This window comes from Anas acuta, chromosome 3 (genome assembly GCF_963932015.1).
Source record: "Anas acuta chromosome 3, bAnaAcu1.1, whole genome shotgun sequence".
Classification (NCBI taxonomy): Eukaryota; Metazoa; Chordata; class Aves; order Anseriformes; family Anatidae; genus Anas; species Anas acuta.
Window position 1 is genome coordinate 12,947,257 of NC_088981.1, and position 24,027 is coordinate 12,971,283.

A 24,027-nucleotide genomic window follows, 5' to 3' on the forward strand; every position below is an offset into this window, starting at 1 on the left:
GTTGTTTGTAACAAAGGTACATTGGTCTGACAGCCAGGTAGGATTTCTAATTGTGAAGTTTTGTCAACAATAAAATAATTTTGCAATTGAAAAGCTCAACGTTTTGCAGTGACAGTGTCCAAAAAGTAGCATAACCATTTGTAGGGAATAAAAGTAGAATCTGCCTTTATGATGTCATCCACTAACTCAATTGAAAAACTGAGTCTTGGTGTGAAAACCTTAACCATACTTAAAGAAGCAACAACACCATTGCAAATATAAGTTAAAAAAATTGAAACAGTATCACTTTAAACTTATGGCCACACTACATGTTTGTTTTTAGCGATGCTATCCATCACTTCATCCATAACTGTATTCTCAACATTGACTTTCAGTAGTTTAGTAACTACCACAGACAAGTAGACATACTGCTTGGTCAAAATCCTTTAGTCTTGACCAATACTGTCCAGAAATGTGAATGTGGTTCACGCTTCTGCTTCATGACGCTTGGCCTCTCTGTAGCAACTCTCAGTGACCAAGCACACGTTATACTTCATGATACTATTGAAAGCAACAGCGGCAGAGTTGGAAACTCATGGGTAGATGCCCCTCTGAGTACTGTTACAGATAACTTTTTAAAATCCTCATCAGGTTATTGAGAAGACAGGCTATCTCATTATTTTGTTAGTAGTCAATTATAACTGCCGTTTTCCTTAATGATAACATTAATAGTATTGGAAAAGAAAATACAAAGGAGAGGAGTTTTAGTTTCAGTCAACTGATTTTAGCTAGAAGTTGTTTTCCACAAATACTCTTCTTTACTGAATATTTAAAACAAAAAGGTTGGGTTTGAAGGTTGTTTTTTTTGTTTGTTTGTTTGTTTTAAATGATCTTTGTTTACATAACAAAATTTTTCTTCCCTCCATTTTGCTTTTCTTTCACTTCTCCCCAAGTTCCTAGCTTTTTCAAGTTCTCAGCTTTATGGGGTGTAGAAATGTAAGCACTTCCTTCCTTGGGGGAAAGAGGAGTTCATTGCCTTGACAACAACATGATCCATTTTAAAACAACAAGAAAACCATAAAGTCACTCTTAAAACCACCTCTGTCAACATGTAATTTATTGGCAATCATTTTCAGGAAACTATTACAGCTAGTAGAAGAATAATTTCAAACACAATGTATTGTAAAAAACATGTCCTAATACATTAAATAACTCTTTGATAGTGATAAACATCCATCATTATGCTATGTTTAATTTACAGTGGAATAAAAGATATTGCAGTGAAGTCATTTTTTTTTCATAAAAACGCATAATATCCAGCAAGCTAGATTTCAAAACAAAGAAGAAAATCATGTTATCTGGAACATAACATGCACAAACATTTTTTAAAATGTGGGGCATCATCTGAAAAGCAATTAGTTACAGTAATTGCTGTCATTTAGCAGCCTCGATTTAAGGCCATCCTCACAGACAGTGCCATGCTTCAAGTTAACTTTCAGCAAGACTGAAGAAATGCCTTAACACTGTGAGTAAGGGAGCCACGCTTTAAGTGGGCTGCTGTGATGTTCCACTCCAACAAAAAGTGTCTACTCCACGGTCTGTGAGACATTTTTGTGTGTGTGTGTGTATATATATTTATTGTTAAAAACAAAAACTATACATCAAAGTAAAATGACACATTTTGCCCTCATCTTTGGAATTGCTTTAGGTAGCATAAAGTTTGTGATTTATTTGTTTAATTATTTATTTATTAGTCATAACACAACTTGCTATCCAAACCACCCTTCATCTTTCCAGACACAACTTTTCCCTTCCAAAGCAAGTTATGTCCTTTTAAGCATCAAGTGAATTACATTATCATGTCTTAATGTATGGTAAGAACAAATGGGAAACATTCTTCTACTAGTAGAGAGACTGAAGTCTAACTGTCTGGTAGAAGATTACACCTCTCCTGGCAATATGTTTACAGCATTTAGAATTTCAGATTAGATGCCACCATTTTTTCTGCCAAGGACCATCTTCCTCCAACAAGGCAGATGGCACATTCAAGCAACAGGATCCAAAGGTATTCAGCTCCCATTGCAAGGGAAAAAACAAAAGATAGGAAACAATGGCTTATTTATCTTTTGAACATCAGCTAGGAGTAACTTTTTACTGAGCTCGAGGCAAGCCTTGACAAGTGGAAATCTTCTATTTATTTTCGGTAGTTTCATTATTTTTTGGTACGTGATATTAAATAGCCAGAAAGAGATGCAGTCTCACAGCATCATCAACCCCACCGGTAAACATGAGAAAGTGAGGAAATTCAGGCCAGTTATCTGACACATTATATGGAGACAATTCTAGGGTTAATTTTGCTCCACCCTTCAGGCAGTATCCCCAGTTGCTAGCTATCCATTTAACATCACGAGAAACATGTACACAAATCATAAACCTGAAATGGCTGTCTTACTGTAGTTATAACGGTGTGACCAAAGGTCAAAAAGCCAAAGCATAACGTCTGCTTACATTCTCTAACCTCCATCATTTTAACATCACATTTTTCTTACGCACTCATTTCATAGGACTGTAAGGCATTCCATTCGTGAGAGTACAAGTTAACTGCCTGGACAAAGTAGATAGGAATGACTCAAAAAAGCCATATCTTGTTTCTCTGCAAGAGGAGAGTGGGGTGGCGGGGTGTGAGGAGTGGAAATTGAAAAAGGGTATTGGATGTTCTCTCCATTTTTGTTCTCACTGCTGTTGACTCACTGCTTCCATGTAGCCTACACTCTCTTGGCTGTAGGCAAAGGTGGGAAACCCAAGAGAAAAGAGAGGCGGTACATCTACTGATCCCTGGTGCCTCAGCCTACGTGACTTAAAACATGCCACACAACTCCTTTTGCACTTGCAACAAACTTTAATCGAGAAGCATATTAATCCTGTGAAACTCTAAAGCAGAAAAGAATTGCCAATAGTGTTCTTCCCAAAATTTTAAGAATGAAAGCCATAAACATCCTTACTATTAACACCACATAGTGATGTACCACAGGCTTAAACACACCTTATGTTTCAGACATCTATTGCAAACGTTTTGAAGCATTGAGATCACGGGCACGAAACAGATGAGAAGCATAAAAAACAAAGGTACTCAGAAAGATTAAGGAAAAGGCAATCAAGGAGGAATGGAGAAGACATTAATTAAGATGGATAGGAGATGGAGGAAGCCAAAAACAACAGCCAAAATGGAAATCAGAAGACACAGCTGTAATTATAGTTTTGATCCAATACCACTTTAAATAGAACTATTTAATTTCCTCACCTTCCCAAGGAAACGTACATACAGCATATTAGAAACACACAAAAAGTAAGCAATCAAGTAATAATGGTTTTTGGTAAGATGCGTGTACACATCTTTAAGGCATTCCCTTAAAGGCTCAAAGGACTCTTTTGCCTATTGATGGGGGAAAAAAAAAAAAAAAAGTATTTTATCAATATTCATTAGCCTCCTATTTTGAATGTATCTAAATGTATTTCGATTTCAACACCTAGTCAGATGCATAATTAGCCAAATGGCTTCTTCACTTGAACTGAATGTTAATTTCCAGATTTCCGATGGGATATGCAAACTGCTTTGAAGAATTGATGGGATGACTGTCATTTGAGTATTTATTTCTTTTTCACAGTATTTCGAAAAACCAATTCCTGAATCAGATCCAACCTTGCTCCTTCTAGAAAACACAAGCTCAATTTTTGTGAAATTCTCTTTGTCTGGCAAAACTACACATCGAATATCCTTCAAACTGTACAACCGAAGGCTGTCAAATTGTGATCGCTGGCATGAAGCATCCAAAAGGTTAGGTGCAGGATAAAAGTTACTGTTTTCCCTTAGGAGACCTATATGAGTAGTTGTAAGAACCAGAGATCTATACACATTCTGCTTAGCACAGTCTATTTTCACAGTGACATACAGCACTACTTGAATGTCAGCTAATGAAGGTTTAATATTTTCCATATTTTCATGGAGTAAGTAAGCCAGATCAGCTAATATAGTTCTGAATTTACAGGTCAAAAGTACTCCGTTTGATAGAACTAAGTCATTTACTTCTGACGTCCAGTCAAGTGACATCTGCATCAAATCATCTGTCAAGAGCTGATGATTTAAATAAACAGCATCCTCTGTTGTAGAAATCAAAATGCTCATTATGTCATGGCAAAGTCTTTGAGTGTAGTGCTTGTTATAAGTAAATATTGTGAGCAAATCATCTTCAGCAGAAAAAAGATTCACACTCTGTCCAGCAAAGCCAACATGAATCTCCCTTATTGCGATGACTGGAACCTCATGAAATATTGACAAGGAACTCTGACAGATGTTTTCCTTGACTGATGAAACAACAACATATAAAACAGAGCTGAACAAAAGCAAGCAAGCAGGTTCTGGATCAGGATTTTTGCAATTGCCAACAGCGAGCCAATAGATACCTTTCAACTCCTCCATACTAATACAAATTTGAGGTAGGGCACGGGTCATAAATTCAAGCACTTTTCCCAGAGAACAGACCTGGAGTTTCAAAAAGACATCAGAAAAATGCAGAAATGTCTGTCTTAACACAAGACTATTTTCCAGCTCTTCATTTTTACAACCACATACACATCCTCCAGTGGGCTTTCTCACATGGGCACCCGAGATTCCTGTGCTTCCACACATCATGACATTCTCTTGCACAGGGGATTCAAGCTGCACATTTTCAGTATGAGCTTTGGTGTCATCACTAGCGTGGGATACATCTTGATTCATATCAGACTTGAAGAATACATCTACTTGCAAGTTTCTTATAAGTGGCAGATGTTTTATTAATGATACTGCTTGTGCACATCTCTCGCTTTTGTCACACAAACTTCCCAACTCCTTAATTTGTTTAGGAACCAAGGTACTGTTGAGCAGCTGACTGCTGGTATCTTTGTAAAGGCAGGAAAGCTTACTGAAAACATATCCCAGACCATAGGCGCGTTCTGGTCTGACATCCAAATGAGAACCTATTGACGTGGAAGAGATCAAATCCGAGTTTTTTTCCTTTGGAAGCTGAGAACTACTAGACTGGTCTTCCACTGCCCGTTGCTCTGTCTTAAATGGTCTGTTTTCTTTACAAGTTCCAGAGTGTATGTTAGACTGAGAAAAGACAAGGCATGATGAGCTGTTAAAACCAGCTTGCTCATTAGCACACATTAAGGATCCTAAAGGAGACAGCTGTTGAAAGTGGGAACAATCAGATTCAGCTCTTGAGCTGTCACAATCCTGAGAAGTAATTATTTTATTGTCAAAATGATTGAAATTTTCAAACTTGCAGAGTGAGTAAGCCACATTATTTAAGTCATGACTTGGTAAAGAAGTAGATAAAATGTTCTGATAAGGAACGTGCTTACTCTTTAAAGTATTACTACTTTCAGAGTGTGTTAAACTACTTTCAGTGTCACAGAGACAAGCAAAGCTCTCCTGTTCTGAATTACCACTTTCCTTCTCAAATGCCTTTTCTGATGTAAAGGGGGAGGAGATTCTTCCAAGCCTGGGAAAGAAATTCCACATCTCTGTATGTTCCTTCTGTCTGTTATGATCTGTTACTCCTGCGCTTTCTCCAAGCAACTCAGAAGCACATTTGTCATCTTTAGAAATAAATGGAAAGTCATAATGTGGCTGCCACTGCTGACTTTTCTGTTAAAAATGTCAAAAGAAGAAAACAAATGTCTTTAAAAGTCTTCTGATTTGAAAATTTCTTTAATTCAGATTTGATTTTGATTCCATTTGTACAATCATCCAAAATTTGTACGATTGCATAATCTCCCAAAATTAGAGAGAGAAAAATCAAACAAAACAGATTGAGGTCTGATTCAGGAATGGTTGATCTTCCCAGCCCACCACTGCTTTTCCTTTTTACAGTATCCATTTCACTTGGTTTATATCTGTTTTACTCAAAAAAAAACAAACAAAAAAACCACAGGGAAGTCAAAGGACAGTGCAGAAATGTATAAGACCTTTATTATTTTTCCACACATGCACAAAAAAGGAATCCTGTACCATCCAAGACTGCACAAAAACAAGCAACAGATAATGTCAAGAGTCCAAGATAGTTTAAAAATAACAGTGGAAAAGTCCAAAAGAAAAAAAAAAGTCCTAATGAGAGGGGTTGCAGTCCTCCTCCTATTAAGGTTTAAATCCATAAGGCTATTTAGGAATTACTCCCTGAGTCAAGTAATTAACAACACTTCAAGCAAGTTAAGCAACCGAATACAGTGGGAGGGGTCTAAACTCAGTTTAGGAAGGCATGTATTAATCCTTCATGACATTCAGGTAAATTTGCCCAGTGCTACTGCTATCATCACAAACATCCATACAGTAGCGAGTTTACCATGAGTCACAAAGCGTGTAGTGGTATTCTGCATTCAATCAATCTCCTTATTAAATACTTTTATCCTCTAAAAAATCAGGAAAGGGATACTGTTCCAAATAAAGATCATGACAAAGCAAGGAAGAAACATCCACAACAATACACCTTTCAAGTAAGGAAAAAGCTGTGCTCAACGTAGAAAAAAAAAAAACACTAATTGCAAGCTAGAAAAATAAATTGCTGTCTCTATTAGCCATTAATCTTGCTGTGAATTCAAAATTCTAATTGTGCAGCTAAACATTAAGAAATTTAATTACAGGGCATGCCATAATTTAAGGCAACCACTTCATTCTAACAAATTATGACCTACCTCATACTTCAGTTTGCGCTGAACAGTGCCATTATTAAGTCTCTCATTATCCTAAGAACAAAAAAGGTACAGGTGATTATTTAATAAAGTGCCTTTCTTGTGTAAGTTCATTTAAAGATATTTATAGGAAGAGATTTTATTTTTAATAGCTAAAAATAACTGTTTTCTTATATTTATTAAACCACTGGCATAGAAGCCGATCAAGCCAGTCCTCAGATGAATCAGATTATCAGTTTTTAAATGAACATTTGTTTCCAGTGTAAACGGTTACAGTTCTTATGACGGAAAATTTATCCATGTAGTTTAAAAGGTATAAAATGAAAATCATGATTCCATCTGCAAGCTTCTTATTACCATTTACACAATCCTCACTGAAAAGAACTGGAATAGAACATGATACAGCCACTAGAAAATAAGAACAGCAAAATCTAAAACTGATAGCCCTGACTTACTGGTTGATTTTATTTTATTTTGTTTTATTTTTTAAGTATGCGCAGGAAAACATGAAAATTATTGACCAACAATAAAATCAGTGGTTACACACAGTACATTGAAGGTCAGAATTTCCTACCAGTCACTGCTCACCTTAAAACTTTCTGTAGACCAGAACAGGGAATTATCATTATCCTCAGCTTTATGATGAATATTTTGAAGCCTTCGCTGCACTTCTTGTTCAATAAAGGCATTTATCCTATAAGACATAGCAAAGTATGAAGCAAATATATATATAAATATATATGTATGTATGTATATTCTTAGATAAAATTTAAGACAAGTGTTTCAGAGAGTCTTTTAACTTAGGAACCCTAAACACTGCACAAATATAAATTGTTAGGCTTAACATTAGACCATCTTTATCCCTCAAGGAACGTGGATTTTTGAGCAAGTGTTCATTTCACAGACAAAAGTTAACAAATTTGTTATCACAATTACAGAATTCAATGGGCCACAGGTTAAGCCACTGCTTTGCATGGAACTATGTACAAGTAGCAGTGAAAGTAAGATGGATGAGGAAGAAGTAGAAGGCTGGGGTTGAATTTTTATTACTTAATGGATTGCTTTTATCAGTTTTGTAATGTAGGCAACTTGAACTATCAAACTTTTGGTCTTCAAACAGAAAGAATGATCCAGGAGTTGGTATTAATGACTTCATGTATAAGTGTAAAAAGAACAAAGAGGAAAAATAATAGATTTTAAATAATAGTGGGCAATTGACCTGTTAAAAAAAGGCTTAATTATTTATTTTGTTGCTTTTAGTGTACATAAAGCAATACCATATAGACAAGTAACTGTAAACACAAACCAACTTAAATACACTTAAGTCTAGAAGTCACAAAACTCTATTGAAAAACAAACTGCATGGGAGCAACAGATAAGCCTGCTGGTTATTTATAGTATAGCAAATTAATTTTATTTCCAGACTACTCTTTAGGTACAGTTAGATAATTTAATTCCAGTTCAACCCTAGAAGAACAGAACTTTCAAAATATTTATATTCATATCAAAAAGTTGCAGAAATCCAGGTTACCTACCTATCATCAACTAGTGGAGCACAGGGTGGCTGTGGCTTTGTTGGGCTGGTAGGGGAATTGGTATGGGACAGTCTCTCTTCTAATGTTCCATGATTTCCTTTCTGACCACCATCACCCTCATAAATTTTTTGCTTCAGCTGCTGAATTTCCTGGTCCAGGCTGCAAAGGTATCTTAAAATGTAATTCATGTTGTCTGTATTCAGGTACCATTGATTCCCATAGTTCTTAAAAGATGTGCAGTACTTACGCTGAGAAACATGTTAAATCTTAACTATTAATATTTATGAAGATATGAGCATACTAATTGTTCTTTAAGCATATTTAGATAGGAAAATAGAGATGGCTCAAAAAACATGTTCCAACAGCAATGCTAGTCTAAATAAAACAACTTCATAAACCTCCAACACAAGTGGTATCTAAACTCAGCACATTCAATATTAATTCAGAAAGACTAAACTAATCTAATAGGATCATTTGAATAAAACTTTCCTCATTACAGAACTCTACCAATTATGTCAGTTACTTCACTTCTAGGTCGAAGTAGATTAATAAATAAGGAAAAAAAAATGAAATAACTCAAAATACAGTAGTACTAAAAACAACAACCCAATACAACAATGTGGCAGAGCATATTTGTAAGAAAATCTTAAAACTGTGTACTATACATATAAATCAGTATTTTTCAGCTACTCTTTTCTGCATATATATTTCTGAAAATTTACCAACAAAATAAAAAGTCTAGTATTTATTTTACGTACGTTATAAATCACCTTTTGAAATGGAAACCTCCTCACTTTCTCTAACAAATAAATTTCGTATCAGCCAGGTTTGTGCACACAATAGGATATGTAAAATCAGATACAGCATTTTTGACCAAAAATGCCTGAGGCATCTGGTATAAAATAAGAAGCACTTCTTGCAATATTTATCATTTAGTCAAATTAAACTATATTATAACAAAGTAATCTGCAGAACAGCTTTCACTTATAATGTAGTTGAGATTATTACTGTGTTACTAATCTAATCTTCCTCATTTCCATTACAACTTTTGTCTCCAAAGGTAATTGTTTTCCTAGGGGTTACTCGAAAATTAAAGAGTAAAAGAATAGAAGTTCCTGCAGAAGGAGTGGAAAGAATGCAAAGTAGGGATTCTAACATTTTAACTGCAATTGCAAATATCAAAATTGAAGTACAATGCTACAACTACTGTATTCCTTCCTGCAGGTTAAAACCGAAAATTGAATAGTGAGTAAAAATGCTGTGGCTTCAGCAGGAGTAAAGCAGGCTGAGTTGTTACTTCATTTTTAGAGTACTTTCTGCAGCACAGCCAGAAGCCATCTGTTTCTTTTGATTAGCAGCAAAACAATCTTGCATCCTGAGGGAAAGTGGATGGGAGATGGCTGATAGATATGGGGGAGTGTTTGCATCTATGGAAAATCAATTTAACCACAAAAATCACAATTATATTAAGGGAACATAGCTTATCTCTTCATTTGTAAACATCCTTCTATCAAAAGATATCATTTCCTACAGTTATAAGCTTATCCAGCTGTGTGATGCCTCTGCCAGTAAGTGCACTGAATTGCTCCTTGCCCCTTTTGAGCGATGCATCCCATCGCCTCAAAGATAGCTCTGAAGTTGCTTTGTGCTCATTCTACAGCCCCAAATTTCTGCCAATAAAGACAAAGTGCGGGCGCATAATTCCAGTATGAATTGGCTCTAGGTTATCATTTTGGGGGTCATCCCTGTAGGTGAAAGGATTTTGAGCCGGCAGATTATACCAACTGGAAAAACATTTTATCCAGTTATGATGGACTTGGGCTCACAGAACATTTCAGATGGATATTGGATTTAAATATTTTTAGATAGCTTTGAACCTCTTTTCTGATTTGAACCTCTTTTTCTGAAGCACGCTCTTACCAAATATTATCTAGATAAATAATAAGCAGCACATACAGTTAATATGCTTGTTAGGGTCCAAGACATTATTTACTTGGAAGTATAAACTTGAACACTTGTGCACAAGTGTTATATAAATAGCCTGAAGTATTTAACATGTATCTTAAGATTTTCTTTTGCCATAACATTCATAGAAAGTTAGCTATCCGTGTGAGTGCATAAATGACACTCCGAACAAAATTATTCAGGCCCCTGGGCCTCTCACTGAATGACTACAAAGTTTTATTCAGTTTGTGCAAGAGGTCTTTAAAGTTAACAACAACAAAATAAACAGACCTTTTCACTTCTTTGGAATCTATTTCTAACATATTTTTCTAGCTGACAACATATTTTTCCCACTTATTACACAAACCAGCAATATCTTGAGGGCTAGCTAAAAAGCCGTCTATTTTTGTGGAACCTCCAGTTGTTTATAGCTGGCTTCATTCAAGCGAGATGCTCAGTGCAGAAAACCAGATTACATGTTCTTCAAGACAATTATGAAAAATATAGGCAAATAGCCACAACAAAATGATAACTCAGTATTGAAAAAGCCTAACTAAAATCCACACAATGTAGCTTTACACGTGGAAAGAGTGACCTAAAGGTCAGTGTGAAAAAAGGAGCTATTATCTCCTGATAACAGTTTAAAATAAACAAGATACAGAAGAGTTCATCAGTTTTGCTATAGGTAAGTGTATTTTTGGTGATTCTTCTCATCAAGCATCTGGTTTGAAGTGCTTCTGAAAGAAGAATCAGGTAATCACTGGAATATTAAAATAAAACAAATCTAATTCTACCTCAAGAAAAACAAAATCATTCTTTCACCAATAACAACAAGTTTTCAAGCTCTTGTGTTAGCAAATCAGACAACGCCTTTTTAAAATGCTAATTTTGCCCTTCTTCTGGACTGCATGGATTGAATCCACTAACCCCAATGGATTTTTGCTCAGGCCAAAAATACAATAAAAAAATTCTTCCTCTCCTGTGAAGGAAGAACCCTCCTTACCTGAAAATTTTCCTCTGAGCCTTCTATACTTAGCACAAATACTAGGCTATAGTTCCAAATATCATATGTGTAGTTGATAACATTGCTTCTGTATCTAAAAGGGTTTGTCATCACATAGGGCTGTATCGAAGCAGCTGTATATTTTCAAATATGTTTGAAAAACACCAACAAATTTTACACAGATATATGGCTAGTCTACTTTATTTAGCCCTAAAGCCAGTAACAAAACATTAAACATTACACTGGTTTACTTGGAATACCAGGAGTGTTCCACACATCATCAGCTGAGAGAGACAATCTGAGAGAGACAATCTTGACTATCAATCTCCAAATCTTGAACCAACAAATAGCTTGCTACCAATAAAGAAACAAAATGCTATACATTCATATTTTAATAAAAAGAAACTTGTAAAATAGTGCATGCATTTGTAAGGGCTGAGCATGGGGTTGGCTGAGCTTTCTAAATAGGTAAAAACAACTTAACTGAATGCTGTGATGGCTCATGCAAGTACTGTACTGCGGGGGATGAGTTAAGTGTCCGAACAGAAATCAATGAGCAGGCAAGAATCTTTCAAAAAGCAATACGTAACGTCAATTCTGGTCAAACTACTTGAAACAACAAGAAACTCAAACAGTGGGACACAGAACAAGTTGCCCTCTCAAAATCTATGCCATAAAAATTATGTACTTTTTGTGAATCGCAGGTCCTAAAAACTGAAGCTATCGGAACACTTACCGTTCCCGGTCTTGTTCAAGGGCTTTTTGCTCAGCTTCTAGACTAGCCTGCAGACCTGCCTGCTCGCTGCAGCTGTTGTTTAAGGTAGCAAGCTTCTGTTTCTGCTCTTCAATTTCAAAGTCTATCGTAGAACGACGCTGCAAAGCAGAATGCCTCCTTTCTAACTTAGCGACAGCTTGTTCCAGCGCCTCCCTCTGCTGTTTTTCCCTTGATTCAAGGATTTCTTTTTCCTTCTTCCGAACTTTTTCTTCCTGCCGAGCTACATTGGCTGTGAATTCAAATGTTTCTTGAAGCTGCTGCAACTGATTTGTGCTAGCTCTATATTGTGCAAGCTGCTCTTCTTTTTCTTCTATTTCTTTCTCTATTTGATAGAGAGTATTATCTAATCCTAAGAAGCCTCTATCGAGGACTTCAGAAGCTCTTTGCTTTTCTTCCAGCAGTGCTGGCAAATGATTACTCTTTAGGTACTCAAGCTGCCGTACTTTAGACTGAAGCCTGTATTCCGCTGGCTTTATCTTGTCAAATTCGTCAGCCTTGAGTACAGCATCTGCAAAGTTTTCATCATCTTTCTTGAAACTTACACGTTCTTCCTGTGCAAACTTTAAGTGTTCTACAGCTCCTTTTTCATGTGCAATCTCCTTTTCTAGGTGATCCATTTGCTGAACTAAATCTTTTTCCAAAATAGTCAACTGTTCTAGTTGTTTTCTTTTAAACTCTATGAAACTATTCTGCGCTTGTTCTAACTCTTCACAGTTTTCATCACCTTCAGATCGGGCTTCCTTGACTTTCAAAAGAGATTCCCTGATATCTTCAAGATCTCTTTTCTCTTCTTCAAGTCGTTGTACATCCCCTCTCTTCAGGAGCTGTATCATGACCTGTTTTTCTCGAAGCTGTTCTTCTAGATGAGCCACAAGCATCACCTGCTCCCTTTCTTGTTCCTCAAGTCTCTTTTTTTCCGATTCCAGCTTAATGTACTGTTCATCCTTTTCCTTTTTAAGTTTTTCTAGTTCTCGGAAAATCTGCATTTTCTCTTCTTTTTCATTATGATTAAGTTCTTGTAGGCGCTGCAATTCCTCTTTGACACGGGCAAAAATTTCTTCCTGCTGCTTCTTCTTTTGAAGCTCTATCTCCTGTTGTTCCCGCAATCTCTCTTCTTCAAATTTTTCTTTTTCAGCCAGCAAATCCTTTAACCTGCTCTCAATGTGAACACTTCTGCGTTTCAGACTCTCTTCCTGTTTTCGAATTTGCAGCTGTACTATTTCTGTTTCTTTGCGCTGTGACTCTACTTCTTGTTGCATTCTTACAAGCTCTGCTTTGTCAGATCTTTGTTTCTCCTCCATTTCTTCTATTTGTTTCCTGCAGCAAGAACATTTACAAGAAATATATCAAACTTTTATGTTTGCTTTATCCAAAGGACAATGTATCACTTAGAAGTTAAAATGTTTTGGACAGAGATTTTGCAACCCATACCACAATTATATATATATAGTATTGTATATATTATTTATAATACAATATATATATATAATTTTATATAATATAATATATATATATATATATATATAATTTTGTTTTGCTGCTTGGAAGTAACTCAATCCTTGAGAAAATGGCACAGACTCATATAATTTATTTCAACATGTAATGTTGTGGATACATTAAATTCTAAGAAAACATGTTAGATAGCATTTATGTTGGTATCATAACATTAGACTCTATTAGCTTTATCCAATCCAATAAGAATATTGATAGAACACACAGGGCACAGTGAAAAATAACCGTATGTATTTTTTACACATGCACACTTATTTGCATACAAACAAAAAGGACTTGGTGTGAAATTTGCCTCACCAAATTTGAGTCAACAGATGAATTGAAACAATGTCTTCTCTTTTTGCAAACCCAACTGATCTATTGATAAATGGGAATATAAGCTTAGGAACAGATGGAGTTGAAAGGCAAATTACTTTAAGACAAAGTATGGCCCGTGCAATAACTCTTTTAAAGGTTCTAATGGAATCCAAGTGAGGAAAGACTGAGACTTGAAGATGCCACAATTACCCCTACAATACAATCACCTGGACTACAGGTTGTTTCTATGTGTATTCCTTGGTTGGTTTGGAAGAAGTTAAAATCTGATCGATTAAAACACAAATCAACTTCAATGTAATCTGAATTCAAAGTCTATCAACATAACAAAGAGGATAAGATCAGTGATTCTACTGTATCATTTTCTGAAGGACATCTTCTAATTGCTCAGAGCTTGGGTAGGATTTGTGGTTATTTTTTGTTTGTTTTTTGCTTTTGTTTATTTATTTTGACTTTATTTAACTTGGTCCGACTATATAAAAACTCTTTCAAAACTGAGCAAGCAGTATAAAGTGGAGAAGGCAGAAAACGTCTTTCAGCTTATGAATCTAATCAATGCTGTGATCTGCAACAAGGTGAGATCTTTTACTTGTAAAATCTTAGCAGATACGATGAGTCAGAAAAATCAGCTTAGTTCTCCAGCTGATAACAATGCTTTATTTTTTGTTTTGAACTGATTGCTAAATGTCATTCTGATAAGCATGCCCATACCGTTGCAGAAGCAGAATTCACAGATTAATCAAGATTCAATTCAAAAGTGACTGGAGTGTAAAAAAGATCCAGGTAAAGAGCCTCATTTGTCATCAAGTCCACAATGTTCTCTCTCTATATATACACATACACGTGTGTGCGTATACTTATATACATACATGTATACTTAAAGAGAATAACATTACCTTTTACTTTCTAATTTTTCAAGCTCCTCTCGTTGTTGTCTCTCAAATTCTAGCCTGATTTAAGGAAAAAAAAAATCTTGAATATATATGAGCAAGATACACAATTATGTAATTCACAATGATTATTATAACAATGATGCAAATGAAAAGTTTTATGAAACTACTTTCTACAGTAAAAGAAAGTATTTCCTTCATTAGGGTTACAAATTAGGTATCATGCTGTCTAACACTTAAGTACAAACAAAAAAGTGAATGAATTTCTGGGGGAAAAGACTATTTAAAAAGTTAAGATAAACAAGACAAATGATTAGCATAGCCTCTGCAAGTTAACTACATGCGGACATGGCAATCAATACATACGAATTGAATTTCTCTACCTTAAACAGATCGGTCCTTTTACAGGGAAAAGACTGCCATGGGAGGTAGGGGGAAACAGAGCAATCAGTTAAGAGAGGAATTGATAGCAAAAACATATTAGCAGTACAGACTATAGTAACATCACCAACAGTTTGTTTTATTAGAGGTTAAATCGGTTAGATTCATGGAACAGCAGTCCATCACATTACAATTCAAAGTAAAATTTAAATAGTTATTCTTTCTAAACACGTTTTACAACTGCCAGTGATAGTTAATCGATGCTCATAATCCTATGGTTTATTAGCTTGGCCAATTCTGAGAAGGGAGTGAGCTACGGAACTATGCTACAGCATATGCCTGCAATTCTTCCTTTTCCTCCCAAGAAAAGAAGCATTACTTTGATGTGATCAGTGAGGCTGAAAAAAAATTCATACTCCTGTGAAGTGAAACATTCATGGACAGAACACAATACAAGCCCATTTATCTAAAATATTTTGAGATTTTAATATGTTTAGCTTGATAAGGTTCTGAATAATTACAGGAGAGTATTTTTTGTCATTTTTAATATCAGCTCTTATTACAGTCATACAGAAGTCTCTTATTTTAATTTCCTTTGAAAGACTTGTATTCTTTAAGGCAATCTTCCAAAGGAAATGGTCTCTGTGCTTTTTTTAAGCATAAAGAATCTATATATGAGCTGAAGTACTCTACCAAATACACAAATATTCAGTTATTTCAGAGCTGAAAACAACTTAAGGAGTTTACAGGTGAGAGAAACGCTGAAAAAAATGCAAGACTGCACCACAAGCTAACTTCAATTATTTGAGGAACTGCACTTTAAGATGTCACAACTTCAATTGTGTAGGCATGTGTTTTAAATATAAGGTATATTTAATATCTCTTTCTAAAGTCATACAAATGTCTGAAAAGGAGTTATCATTGGAAACACACAGAAAATACAACATTAATGTGATGTTTATAAAACAATTCAAGTAAACTTTGACTGCAAAGTGCTCAAGAAGCATCTTTCTAACCATTGGAATAGTGGAGAAACACTAATTTAAAAAAATCTATTTTTCCCCATTTTAGATTGTTACACACAACTCCAGATATTCAGAGCCTTCATATACATTTCTCATCAAGACCCCTTTACATTAAGATCATGTCTACAACGGGCACTTGTAGCCACCATCTCAATGCCACAGCACAAGGAGAGATAAATATGTTTCCTCAATTTCTTTAGTAGTAGTGCAAAATTCACAAAGTTATGCAAGAGCAAGTACAAAAGCAATCTTAAGAGACTGTCAGAAAGCAAAAGTCTTATTCAATGGTTACCAAGCTTTCTTCTTTTTTAAGCTATACCTGATAATCCCTCACTGTAGCTAGTCTGCCTCTGGAATTCATAGCTGCTAGCTCTCGCTTCTTAGCTAGGGCTTGGCTGTCACTATATTCATCATTACTTCAGTCCAAAATAATATAGAGCTGGGGGATTTGGAGTCTGGAAATGCAGATGCCCATTAAGCACTGTCAGATGTAAACCATCTATGCTAAGAGAGTTGGCAGAGACGATTTACAAGTATTCCCATGCTTAGTTAAGCCACAGTGAAGTAAAACATTGCAGATCTGATGATATAATGCACAAACCCAGAGCAAAGTCTTTTGATATTGTGACACTTCTATAAAACACATAATTTGGCAAACATATTTTATATATACATAAAAATGGTAATGGGCTTTTGATAGAGATCTTATCCAAAGAACGTGAGCAATCACAGCAATCATTTATATATAAACACGTGAGCAGTGAAAACTCCCTGGTTTTCTCTTTGATGAAGCATCTCTACTACCTTCGCCAGTCATGTCAAGGCAATAAGTTTTATCTTACACCAAAATGAAACTAGAGCTGCTCAAAGGGTTGCTCAGAAAAGACAGGAATGAGCTACACAGAAAGTTTCTTCTTCAGTGTAACTGGCTACTTCCCAAAGCAAATACAGATCACCATCAACATCCCCATCAACAGCTTCCAAACACTACATCTAGCTGCTCTAAAAATGTATATTTAATGCATTTTAGACAAGTGAAAAATAGTTCTTTGAACAGAAAGCCTAACACAGCCTTGTGTATTGCTGCGTATTTAGATTCAGTGATGCCTAAGATGGTCTGAGCTCCACTGAAGGCTCTCCTCCCACACAGATACTCAGCGTCTCTATTCTCTACCAGTGCTTGCACTGCGGACTTTATTATCACAGGGGTAATAATGATGCATGTTTTCCGCATCTGGCTGCCCATTTTATCAACACGTTCAGGAATTCATTACTTTTGAGACAACCACCTCTGTAATATTTGCTTCAAACTGGTTACGGGTTCAAAAGGTGTTTCAGGACAGGAAAGGAACTGAGGAGGCAGAACAGGCAGGCAGTGATTGCAGAAGCCTTCCTTCTTTAAGAAGCTAGTAAGAAAAAAAATCTCAGCATCCCCAAAAACATCATTGGCTGTAACAAATCACTGCCAGTTTTACAAAGCACAGATACAGGACTGATGTTTTTTGGATTAGGATATCCTTAATAAAAATATTTTTTTTTCTCATAAACTCTACTCCCTTTATTAATGTGAGAACTACTGTGAATAGAAAAAAATATTAGCTTGAAATTAAAAAAAATATATATACAGATATTAAGGACTAGAATCTACTCTTTCTTCTTTTGTAGATCTACCACAAAGGAACTTAATCTGATCAGTGTAGAATTAAATAGTCACCATTTTCCTGGAAAATGTGGCGTATCTAGTGATAAGGACAGTGTAGATAAGCCACAGAGAAAAGGAAGTCAGTTCTACTGGTACAATACAACAATAGCTTAATTTACACAGCACAAAAGTGTGATCTGGTACTACATCTGTTAGGAAAGACTGAGTACCAGCAGGACTACAAAGATGTTACAATGCTGTTCAGTAGCCCAATTTATGAGATTAATTAAAAAACCCAACATGCTGAAGACAAGACAAGATCAAGGTTTCTCATGAGTGGTTTTAGAGTTATATTATAATATACCTTACAGAAGGTCCACAAATGAAATCTTCAACACAGATCTACAAGCAAAACTGTTTTATCCAAAGCTTATTACCTGAAGCAGCGTTGCATGACACTGGATTAAAGACAAAGACTGGGAATGAACAGAACAAAGGATTTTGCACAGCAAGCCAAAGTTTTATGCAACTATCTCCACATATAGGAAATCAACAGCCTAACAAACAAACAAAGAAAAACACAGCAAAAGCTGCACATACAGCCCACCCACCTGAAAAAAATAAAAATCAATTAAAGGTATCACTGATTTTCACATGGGAAAGACATAAAATAAGCAAGACCTGCATGATATCTTCTTTAAAGAAAACAAAATCTCAGAGTACAAATGAAGTTAGAGAACAGAACCATATAGAAAGAAACACAAAGTGCAGCAAACGCCTCTACTCAAGCAGCATTTAGCAATCATTACCAGACACACTGTCTAAAATACAGTAGAGATTTTGTTATGAATAATGTCTCAGTGACCACCACTAAAAGTGTTGGGACTGAGAAAATATAGGTTTAAAAATCAACTGCTAATTTGGACAACACTTAACCTGAACAGCATAGACACATTCATCTCCTTGCCAGAAAAACACCAAATGAGGAAGGAATTTTCTACAATAGAAAACAAAAATACTCAAGGCCTAAAAATACCAGGGCCAGTTAAGCAAGGTAAAACGCTTGTCTCCGACCCTGCATAGGAGGGAAGGACATAGGTGGACAATCTGCTCCTTGGAGTTGTGCTACTGTGCAGAAGGATCTAAAAGACTTCTGGTGCCACAAAGGAGAAGGACTCCAAGCTCAGCAATGGAGACCCTCGCTTTCAATGGAGGAAAACCCGGGGCAGATATAGCAGAGGTATCACCAGCTTGGCTCCTCAGGGTGGCAGCAGTTCTGGGCACAAGCAGCAGCAGAGCTTTAATGTTTAGGATGCACCTTTCGGGTATCAGCACGGGACAATCTGGGGAAAGCTTTCGTGGAATGCAGATGTAATGCACCTAAATTTCACCCTGCATGACAGGGAAAAGTAGGTTTTGGTGCTTTTTTTTTTTCTTTTTCTCCCCAAAGAAGAAATTAAGGGTTTGTAGTGGTTGTTCAAATTGCAAAACAAAGGCAAAACTTGAAGTAATGGTATTTTTACTGTTTAAAAGGTGAATCTTTTTCAAAAGAGCATAAACTCTCCCTGCTGTCCCATTTTCTTCATTTTAGAATAACAAGCATTAATGTGCTCTGAAAGCAGAGTAGAAAAACTAGCTAATGCCGAGTGCTTTAGGAGTTATTACCAAACATTACAAGTTTATTTTAAGTTCTATTTATTTATTTATTTTTAAGTACACCGTACTTTAAATCACATACTATCACTTTCTCTCAGGCTCTGAAATAAGGCGAGATCACATACAGCTTCAAAATGGACAACCTCTAATGACACATTCAGAAATTCAGAAAATTCAGACAGCTACTTATATAGACCCTTAGAGCCACACACACGGAGCAGTTGTCATTTATCTGCTATCTGCTGTTATCACAACTGAAAGGAATATCCCACAGGCTCTTCTGGCATTGATTGGTAAAGATACTAGACTTTACAAGATGTTTATTGCAACCTACAGAAATTGCAAATTTAGCTACCAGCCTTTAGGTGTTCAGTACTGGAAGAAAAGAAGAGCTTGAATTACCAAATTAACAACAGGCAGAATGCTGGTCATCTACCGAAGCCTCACAAAAAAAAATAAAAATAAAAATAAATTGGCCTGCTACTGAATCTAGCTCTGCACAGAAGGTGAGCAGCATGCCATGACATTATGGGGAACTGATACTACAGCCCATTGCAATAAAGGTTCAGAATAAAGGAAGGAGTCCATGCCCTATATTGCAAGCTAACACTTTATGGATACGGTGCCATTGGCTTTGAATATGACCAAGCCCTAAATACTTGGGAACTGCTTTATTCAAAACATGTTTTCTTTAACTTGCAATTACCCCAACCACCTGTTTCCCTTAAAGTGACATTTTCTACAGAATTACACCTCTTTGGACAAGCTCACAACATCACAGGAAAAAAAAAACACACCACTGTCACAATGGATGATATGGAAAGCAAACAATTTTAGCATCAACATAAACAAGCTTAAAATTATCATGGAACCACAGCCTAAGCTGAAAAGCTGCTATTGCCAAATTGCTGTCCACAACAATGCATCAATTATGGAACACGCTTTCTTCTACTGATTTACATGACCAATGCTCAGTTAAACAGCAGTGCAAACTTCAGAACATACTTTCTCTTTGCAGAAGTTATAAAAACAGTAAAACCAGTCATATTTGATTTTTTTTTGTTTTGTTTTGTTTTAATCACTGATCTATCAGAACGAGAACCGCCTCTGCACTGTGTGGGCAATGTGTAGTATTAGGTATGGCATATATTGTTTTAAACTTTGTTAAAGCCTCCGAGGACAGGGATAAGAGTTTAAATTCTGAATACGCAACTATGAGCTTCCTCACTTTAAAAAACAAATGCACGTAACAATGACTGGAACAGGCAGGTTGTATTGCTCACAAACAAGTAACAGTCATGCATTCCTCCTGTATGGTGAGACTTAAGTATAATGCTTCCTTGTGCTTACAAATTAAGCAAGACAAAATATCCATTCCTGCAAGACAAGCCACAAAGATTAATTGAATGCAGAAGAACAGGACAATATTATTAGCCCTCTGCTCATAGTTTACAGACTAATAGCACACAGGCATGAAAGTTTTCAGGAATATGAAGGTATTTCACCTAACTTGAGCCTCAATTTCAACAGGAACAGCTCTCACCACACCCAAAAAAAGCAAAATACAGTTTAGAAGAAGTGCTAGATGGGTGGAGTTTTTAAAATTTGCTGAATACACTGATAATTTAATTATATGAGTCATACTTATTGAGTTCCAGGAAAGCAAGGCCAGATATTTGAAGAACTGACAATGAAAAAAGCTACATTGCACAAAAGGTTGGGGGAAAAAAAAAAAAAGAATTTGTTGTAAACTACTCTATCCTGGATCAAGTAACTCTTCTATTTGTTTGCTCTCTTGTTCTTGTTGAAATCACAAGTCACAGGAAAATTCTCTTCTACAAGACGTGATTTAGCATTATCTGCAGACAGTATGAACTCCTTGGGCAGGGAAATCATTCTTAAGCCTACCTTCAACTGGGCCATGCCCATGCAGTTATATTTTGCTGTAAATCTGGAAGAGTAAACATGAGGCAATGCTGAAAAAATCTGTCCTGGTTTACACTGACTGCAAAGTCAAGGCCACCACTGTGCAGTATGATACAATTATTCATAAAAGTATTTTAACAGTCATGTCACTAGACTAGAAAAACCCACTATAGCCCAAGGTAGATCAATAACGAGAGGTAACAAAGAACAGTCAGGAACTTTTATAGAACTTTCCCTGGCCCTCAGAAGATGTAATGCTAGCAGTTGTCACTACAAGTTCATTAACTTTTCAAAAAGGCTAAAGAAACAGGAAGAAAAATACACACGTATACACACACAGGGTTTTTTTGTTTTTGTTTTTTACTTTCTCTTTCTTCTCTGTCAGAAAAAAATATGTAATTTATGAACAACTAGCTCATTGTCTCAAGTTCTCAGCAGGTATTTTAGTGGCAAAAGAGTAATAAAGAAGACAGCGTTTGAAGCAACGTTATTAGATATACTCACTGTATTTAAGACTTTGCTTAACTTGAAGTTATTATTACCCATCTGATCTTCCTAAATTCTAACAGATAAAGAACAACCCCCCAGTAAAACTCAGAAATAGAGCTGTACTATCCCAGCTTGTAATTCAATTCATGGCCAATTTTTCAAAAGCACATAAGTGGTTTACGCATCTCATCTCACTCTCAATTAAAAACACAGGCACTAGCTTATGAAAAAAAGTAGAACAAAAACACCATCAATTCTATATAAGTCACTTAAAGAACACTGGTAAAGACATTAAAGCAGATTCTCTACAATAAGTAGTCTATTTCCCTGTAACCATATAATAAAATGGTTTTCCATATCCTAACTTGGCCACCTACTAGGAAGTATACAAGCAAGAACATAAGACATTCATTTCCCAGACTTCTAATGCCTGCATTGGTTTTATACTAGACTCAAGAAATCTTAATTTTCAGTTTAAAATTCATTTTTCTTATGAAAAATAGTTAACGGTTAACTTGTAATTCTGAAGAAAGCATAAACGCAAATTTGCAATGTCATTACTGTGCTGAACTGCCTTCGTTAGAATACCAAATCTTTTCTCCCAGAAAACTTATGTCAGATCTGTCAGTGTGGCTGTTGTCTGGTTCAGTTACGGTTCTTGTATTTCAATAGTGAGACCCCAGGTAAAGGCAAGCTTTAAGCTGGATGGAAAGCTTCTGTGTCCTTTTACCTCTTTTTCTAGCATGAACTTGAATTTTTAGTTCAAATAACATTTCTTAGAAGTTCTCACCTCGTTCAGAACTCATTATTTAGTACACTATTAACATTAGAACAAAATATTTTCTATTACAGCCATTTGGAATATTCAAACCATTAAAATGAAGAATGGGTGCCAAATGCAACAAGAACGTTTTTTAACATACTCACCCTGGATTATAAAGCATAACGGCTGATAGGTTCTCACAAGATTTTGAGAGATCTGTCATAGACAAGCTGAAGGAAGACAGCAGTCCACTCTAACAACAGACCATAAAATATATATTAGACAAACACTGCTGTGCTTGCAAACTTTTGTTTCACTTGATGAAATATGAAATATTCTATGTAAAACAAAACTAAGCAAACCTACAACGTTCAAGGTATGTCTATATTAGCAGTAAAGTTGTGAAGAGGTTGAAATTCCCCCAAATGCTGATTTTACCTCACCTTTCTTTTTTCCCTTAGTTTAGCAGCTTCTTTGGGATGGTTAAAGCGAAACATATTGGTTCTTCCAAGTAATATAACAGCACCTGATGAGAAAAACACACACCATTTACTGACAATAGACTGTATCAGGAAACGCCAAATAATTTTTCTGTCATCCAATATGTAAGCACAGCCTTCCGTTAAGTAAGAACAAAATGAAAATGCACTTTGACACAGCTATGTTAATGGATGTGTATATTTTATTCCTCCTTCTTCCTACCTAAAAAAACAAAAAAAAAACCAAAAAACCCACATATGTTCATGCACAGAAAGGTCAATCATGTTCATGCAGTTTAGTTTAAAGAATAAGTAGAGGAAGCAGTCATAACAGCTGCTGCAGTTTGACCTACACACTTCAACAGTGTTACTTTAGAGGCTACCAGCAGGTATGGAACACCATGGGAACATCCATAAATGTGACTAAGAACAAACTAATCATTATTCATCCACTTCTGATCGAAGTCAAGATTGAATCTACCTAAACTGAAAGCTACACTTTTTCATAATTTGTACTCTCACTTACCTTTTTCTTCTGTATGTAGAACAACACTGAAGTTTGTCATCACTCAAAACAGGCTTATTAGTCTTTTATAACCAATAGTTATTTTCTGAGGAAAGAACCTTGAATAATTCATATTGTTCAATGCACATCCATTACTGTATTTAATCAGCTACGGTACAGGTCATATATAATCTGACTCTGGGCAACTCTTACAATATTTTAAAGACACTAGCACCAAGATTAATACTTTCCCACTAAAAAGCACATTGTTAGCGATGTCTCACTGCTGTCATAACATTGAAATCTTCCAAATTAACCACAACAAAATTAACCATTTATCTGTCGAATGGTGTGAACGAATTTTAAAAGAGAACAGATTCTATTACACTTAAAACCTGAAAAAAATGCACTTACAACTGCTTACTACAAACAAATCGTTATCATCTGAGAATGAAATGCTGCCCTGAATAAGCAGTGCT

The 24,027-nt window shown here is 35.8% G+C and overlaps 1 protein-coding gene across 9 annotated transcripts in view; it reads right to left on the minus strand.

The window, feature by feature from the left end:
• KIF16B (kinesin family member 16B) overlaps positions 1–24,027 on the minus strand; it is a 138,566-nt gene that overhangs the window by 47,978 nt on the left and 66,561 nt on the right. For 3 of the 9 annotated variants that reach the window (XM_068675742.1, XM_068675740.1, XM_068675744.1), the window contains exons 16-23: positions 23,008–23,090; positions 22,729–22,817; positions 15,066–15,098; positions 14,689–14,742; positions 11,927–13,282; positions 8,244–8,414; positions 7,297–7,402; positions 6,712–6,762 (exon numbers count right to left, since the gene is read on the minus strand). In XM_068675742.1, coding sequence (XP_068531843.1) covers positions 6,712–6,762; positions 7,297–7,402; positions 8,244–8,414; positions 11,927–13,282; positions 14,689–14,742; positions 15,066–15,098; positions 22,729–22,817; positions 23,008–23,090 — 1,943 coding nt within the window. Of the gene's footprint in view, positions 1–1,078; positions 5,669–6,711; positions 6,763–7,296; positions 7,403–8,243; positions 8,415–11,926; positions 13,283–14,688; positions 14,743–15,065; positions 15,099–22,728; positions 22,818–23,007; positions 23,091–23,569; positions 23,655–24,027 lie in introns of those variants that run through there. The other 6 variants (XM_068675743.1, XM_068675736.1, XM_068675737.1 and 3 more) reach the window with 6 other exon arrangements.